At 34.0% G+C, this 6,507-nt stretch overlaps 1 protein-coding gene across 1 annotated transcript in view; it reads left to right on the top strand.

Moving 5' to 3' along the window:
• LOC108739951 overlaps positions 1-6,507 on the top strand; it is a 47,981-nt gene that overhangs the window by 30,825 nt on the left and 10,649 nt on the right. Inside the window, exons 4-11 of the mRNA XM_025979077.1 lie at positions 43-95; positions 163-399; positions 547-853; positions 1,117-1,184; positions 1,242-1,316; positions 1,744-1,842; positions 1,926-2,051; positions 2,582-2,863. Of these exons, the coding sequence (XP_025834862.1) occupies positions 43-95; positions 163-399; positions 547-853; positions 1,117-1,184; positions 1,242-1,316; positions 1,744-1,842; positions 1,926-2,051; positions 2,582-2,863 (1,247 nt within the window). The remainder of the gene's footprint in view (positions 1-42; positions 96-162; positions 400-546; positions 854-1,116; positions 1,185-1,241; positions 1,317-1,743; positions 1,843-1,925; positions 2,052-2,581; positions 2,864-6,507) is intronic.

The raw sequence follows: 6,507 nt of genomic DNA, 5'->3' as shown, positions 1-6,507 counted from the left end.
TAATCCACCCAGCAAGGCTGAAAGTTGTACTGACGATTCAAGATTAGTGTTAAAGTATCAAGCCTGTCCAGACGTTCCATCAACAGAGAGCTTTGGTAAGCTTTTTCCTTCTATTTTATTATAACCTATAAAATTTGTTAAAATTTTACTCTATCATTTTAGTGGAAGAACTAATTTGTTTGGCAATTTGGAAGGAAGGTTCAACTCGTTATCTGGTTGGTAAAGTTTCTCAAGGTAACAGACGATCTTCAACTGATGAAGATCAATATCGATGTTTTATATATCAACGAGAAACTCGAGGGGACAAAACAATTTACAACATTGCCCAATCTGCTGATGCCACTTGCAGTGGTCTACAAAGCGCTTTTGAAGGAAGCAAAACGATAAAATTGACAACAGGTAAGGCTACTAATCTAAAGTCCTAGCAGAATCAGAATGAATTTCTTGTTGATTTACTATTATCATAAGTATTAGAGACAGTGCTCGTACATTTTTTTTTATTAAAGAAACTTTAATTATTATTTATTGTATGTGTAATTTCTTTAGTCGATAATCACCACAATCGCTGTAAATTTCCCGTCTGGATAACTGATCATCATACATGGCTAAGTTTGGATCATAAGAAAACCTACAAATTTTCGCAAGGCCACGCAACTTTGAAAATTGTTGATGAAGAATCGAAGCCTAACCGAATGCATCACACTTACGCACAACAATTTGCTTTCCACGAATTTGGATTTCAGTCCCAGGATCACCGCAGGGGTAACACTGAAGAGAGAGTTGTATGTCACAGTATATTGCAATCTCAAGAACATAGGAAAGTCCAAATTGTCGCTCATGTTACTGCAGGATGGTAAGCTTAATTTATGTAATATGTATACTAAAGTAAGCCAAAGGAAATACGTTCCATATAATAATAATCTTATACTTTCTACCTAGTGAAAATATCCAGTTTTTAATTTTCATTGAATTCATTGCAAGTGTTCCCATATTATCTAAATATCTCTAAAGTGGAGTGTCTTAATCCAATTAATTCACATTACAAAAATTTGCTGGTTTATCGTCATAAAATCCTCCTGAATTTCGGAACAATTAACGATAATGTTTCTTTTCCAGTGACAGCGGTTATGTCTGTATGGTATTTTATAAAAGAGACAGTAATGTCATTGAAATTCAACAATCAGGTAAGATTTATTTAAATAAATTATAGATACCTGTACACCAAAAAATATCATTTTTAGAAAAATATGTGGAAAATCCTGACGAGGCTTGTCAAGACTTTGATCCTAGTGTATTGCGTTATACCACTTTGATGAGTAAGGATAACATTTTTACTAAGTGCTTTTTTGGAACTTAACTTTTTGCTTCTGTTCATTTTTCATCATCATCATAAGGTGCTCAGTCCTAAGACTGATTGTACACGCACCTCCAATCTTTCCTATCCTGAGCTGCCTGAACCCACATCCTTAACTATTTGCGAACAGTAATCTAATCTAGGTCTAGTTCTACCCCTCCTAACTTCCGTTTGTGCCTTTAATATATCTCTAACTAGACTTTCATGCCTGAGAAGGTGTCCTATCAACCTATCTCGCCTATTTTGTATTGACTTCCATAGATTCCTCTATTCTGCTATTCCTTTTAATACCTCATCATTTCTAACCTTCTCTATCCACGCTATTCCATTCCGTAACGCCCAGCGTCCATGTTTCGCTGTTCATTTTTAACTTAAAAACTTTTTTTTAGCTACGACTCTTCATCCAAAAAAATGTCCAAGACTCGGTAGATATTCGGTGTCAAATATTCTTAATGAAGGACGAAGAAAAAGAAGACAACAACAAGCAGGTATTTATTAATCTTCTTCTGTCTCTCTCTCCCTGTTCTTTTAATATTAGCGTTGTTAAAAATATATTTTGTATTTTTTTAAGACGGAGAGCCTTCCAAAAATGATCCAAATATGTGTATTTCGGAAGATTACGATTCCTTAGCTGTTGGATGTAGTGGTTCTAAAGACTCCATGGAATTTAAATCGTCATGTTCTCAGAAAAGCTCAGGTACGAATCCAATTGTATAATTTGAAAATACATTTTTTACTTCATAGGAGATACGTTGAAGAAATTTTATTCCGTAATTTCAATCAAATCCAATGCTTAAAAAATTGTACATAGAGCTCACCTTTAAAGTCTTTTCGAAATACCTAACCACGTTTTTCTGTGAATATCGTTTAAAACTTTATGAATTTTAATTTCTTATAATACACACTGAGAAAACTTCATTGAAGTTAAATTAGCTATTTAGTGCTAGTACCTAAGTATTCCTACGGATTCCCAAGAGATAGTCGTAAATATAATACCTTACTCAAAGTTTTATACGTATTTTGATACTAAAGTCTTTGAACTTACTGAAATTAATTTCCTCCCATGCTTACGTTATAATTTCCCAGAACTTACTGAACAAATGCATCACTTTAAAATTTACCAGATGTACTATTTTTAACTAACGTTAAACCTCACCGATTTGTAACTTCCACGTAGAAAATAAATTGCTATATCGTTGAAATTAACTTGTAATATTTTTATTTCAGCTTATACGTGCCATGGAAATTGGGTAGAAAATGGAACGTACTATGTGGTAGTGTCACCAACTACTACCAAAAAATCTGGAGATAGTTCAAGGTATTGTTTCATGTATTCGGCCGCAGGTCCGCCACTTCTAAATACAGCACTGGACGGTCAAATTCCTCCTCAGTCTAGAAATAGTATTGGTATGCTGCCTATAATGCGGTTTTCGAGCGTTGCTGAAAGCTGCAATCGAAATACCGTTCCTGGAAGTACCGGAAGTTGGTTCTATAATTTTACCTTAAACGGTAAGTACTTATAAATCTATTTATTTGATTAATTTCTTTTTATGTATTCTATGTCATAATAAATATAAAATGCAAGGGAAGAACAAGTAGGGAAAGAGTGAATATGAAGATAGGAGACGAAAAATTAGAAGAAGTCACTTTTATCCCCGGGAACGGTTAATTTAGAAATTTGAAAAAGATTGTTAAAGGTGGATGTTTGGAGCGCGGCGTTGTTTGTAATGATGAGGATTCCATGGATAGAGAACGTTAGAAATGAAGGGATATTAGAAAGAATAGGAGAACAGAGGACTCTATAGAAGTCATTAAGAAATAGACGAAATAGGTTGGTAGGACACCTTCTCAGGCATGAAGGTCTAGTCAGAGACATCCCCAGTAGTACACGACATGGGCCCAATATTTATTCTATATTGGTACAACATTGTATATGGACCCAATATTGGCTATAAATTGCCAATATATACGAGATATACCTTTTTCCTATATTTTAATACAATGTTTATCCAATATTGATCCAATANTTATTGATTAGAATAGAAGTTCGAGTAAATGTTTTAAAATAAACAGTGAATTTTTATACTTCATCTAAATCACGATCCAATTTAACTAGTTGCATAAAATTAATTTGGCGTGCCACATACAACGTTTGTACAGAGGTCTTGTAACAATTACTGTAATTAACTTAATTAAATAAAGCAAATAAAATCAAATTTTGCTACAGAAGTCTTCTCAAAACTGTAAAAGAGCAGTTATTAGTAGATCAAGTAAGATTTCGATCAGAAAGTAGTAGGGTTCGAAAATACTTAATACAAAAATTCTTATTTACTGGAATTTATTGTAGAAGGCTTTCATATCTGGAGTCAATTTGGACAGTGGAGCTGTCTGGATTTGCTGGCCATGGTCTAAATTGGTTAATGATTCTACCAGACTTTTTGTCATCAGCTGTAGATGACATCTTCAGGGGCTGACTACTACACTTGGCAATTTGACCCCCAACCAATAGAGTACTCCAAGCACCCATAGACAGCAAGTCACTGAAGATGTCATCCACTACTGATGGCAAAACGAGTGGTAGAATCACCAACCAATCTAGACCATGACCAGCAAACCCGGAAACCTCCAAGGAGGGAATGTGAATTACAGTCGTGTGGTTAGTAGGAAGAGTTGAAATGTTAACAAGGATTATGGAAAGGTACAGATAATAAAGTTGTTTAATCAGATAGATAGAATACAAAAGCATTCGAATAGGAGATTGGAAATACTTACAGGAAGACAAAATTATACAAAACAATTTGAATACAAAAGTTTTAAATGTTAACACAGAGAAGTAATATACAAAAACATTGTTTGGATACTTTCTTTGAAATATATACAGAGATAAATATATAATATGTATAATTATATATTTGAAAAGGAACTTCTTCTAAAAATACTACGTGTTTTTGTCGTTATCCGTCAGTCTTTCACTTGACAAACTAAACAATCTTGAAACAAGAAGGCATGCAAATTTACTATTGACCAGGTAAAAGTTTCCGAAGGGTATGGATTGATGATGTTTATGGTGAGTGAGTAAAGTAAAAACAGTAGTAGTTAAGGGCTATATCCTTGGGCCTCTACTGTTTTTAATTTATATAAATGACATGCCAGGTATTATTCCTGAGGGAACAATAATATCGTATACGGATTATACTGATGTAAGAAGGGTGGACAATTGTAATATCAAGTGTAATATTCTACTATAATATTGTCAAGTATTTGAACACCTTCAACACTTCGTCACTTCTTCGCTTTGTATCGCCTCGAACTCGTTCTCGTACTAAAAATTCATCGATCTCGCGACAACTATTTATTCAGGCTGGCCAACTTCCAGAAATATGTAGTATATGCTCTTTAGAAACCTACCTGGTTTTCTTACTTACTATTAATATTCTTCCTAACAATTAACAACGATAAATTACCAACGGCTCATGTTTTTACGTCTGTTATGATTATGCATTAGAGCAAATGGCCAACTTAAATTGCTACTGGCCATTTCTGCTGCTAGGTAAAAGTACCTACTACATTTGCTAATGGTTGTCTAGTCAGAGGGCGACAAAGCAAATAACTAAAATAAATTTTACTTACTTACATATATGTTTTAATTTTAAACAATAAATGACCGAATTCGGTTTCTCAGTCTTTATTTTGGGATTGTAATAAAGGTTTAGGTAGTGCTCAACAACTTTGACGTTAAAGCAGAAATTTTGCCTTAACTGGAAGTTTTTTAACTCGAGCATAACTGCTTGCATTTAATAGGTTTGAGTTAGAGAAGTGTTTAACTGCAATACATTTCACGTCGGTATTTTACATCAACTTTTTGGATTAATAACGTTTTAATGCAAAAGAATGTCCAGTTTGTAACTCATGGTTGTCAGTTTTGCAGATATAAATCTCTATTTTATTCTTATCCATATCTTTTTTAATACATATACTAATATACCTAACGATAAGTAAGTTTACAGGAATTCAAATACTCCGTGGTTCATTCACCTAGGTCGTTTTTATAAATATTTTCAATTTCCGTCTACATTTCAACACGTTGACGATGGTAGTTGATATTATAGCCAATGCAATGTCAACATTTCCGATGTTCTCGTCGTTTCTGAGACATCATACAATGAAAGTTGGATTGGTATCACTAATACTCATCAGAAGTCACAAAGATGATCCAGTTTTTCATAATATGTTTGTGTCAGGATGGTCCTTAGCCGCATAGTAACCCTCTCTTTTTCGATATCTCCCCAATATTGATCCAATACATTAAAAATTTAGAATACGTCTTTCCGCAGCATTATTCACCAGTAAATTATTTATTACTCTTTTTCCTTTCTAAAAATCTGATATTTTTCCTATTACGTGTATATGATTAGAGAACATAAAATGAAACTAATATCATGTGAAATACTTTAAGAAACTTTTAATAGTGCTTAATAGTTAATATAAATGTGAAAATAAATTTAATTTTTATCCACTACAAATTACTGCAACTGAACCCGGAACCTTGGCTAGAGTATTGGTTCGTAAAGCCAAAGGTTTCGAGTTCAATTTCCGGCGGGAGTGAGATAGCAGCAACAATTTTCCTCATTAATTTGAGGTAATTTAATTACCATCATCATAAGGTCGTCAGTCCTAAGATTGGTTGGACACGTACCTCTACTCTTCCCTATCCTGAGCTAAACTTCGCATTTCTCTAAAACTAAAACAATCCACATAGTTACCAGAGATAAAAATGTTCAGTCTCTCAGAGTCTTTGAAAGCGAGACTCAAGTCTCCGTCTCTTATCGAGTCTGTTTGGTGTCTCTGAGAGAGACTGTCGAGAGACTGTCAAAAAAACTGTTCTGTCTGTCTCTGAACGAGAGACTCGAGTCGCTTATAGTGAGATTCTCATTTCGTATCTAGTCTCTGAACGAGAGACTCGAATCTCTCAATAAGTGATGTCTCGATAGACATGGTTAAAATTTTCAACATATTTCAGAGATCCCAGTCTTTCTTCGAGAGACTCGAGTCTCTCAATTTTTCAGTTTTATTCATTCAGTCTCTCTGTGAGAGACTCGAATCTCTGAATTAACAATTTTATCGTTCGAGTCTCTCATACAGAGACTGTGAGA

Source organism: Agrilus planipennis, unplaced genomic scaffold, assembly GCF_000699045.2.
Source record: "Agrilus planipennis isolate EAB-ADULT unplaced genomic scaffold, Apla_2.0 scaffold26, whole genome shotgun sequence".
Lineage (NCBI taxonomy): Eukaryota > Metazoa > Arthropoda > Insecta > Coleoptera > Buprestidae > Agrilus > Agrilus planipennis.
The sequence above is the reverse complement of the archived record's forward strand: the minus strand, read 5'-3'. Positions and strand labels throughout refer to the sequence as shown.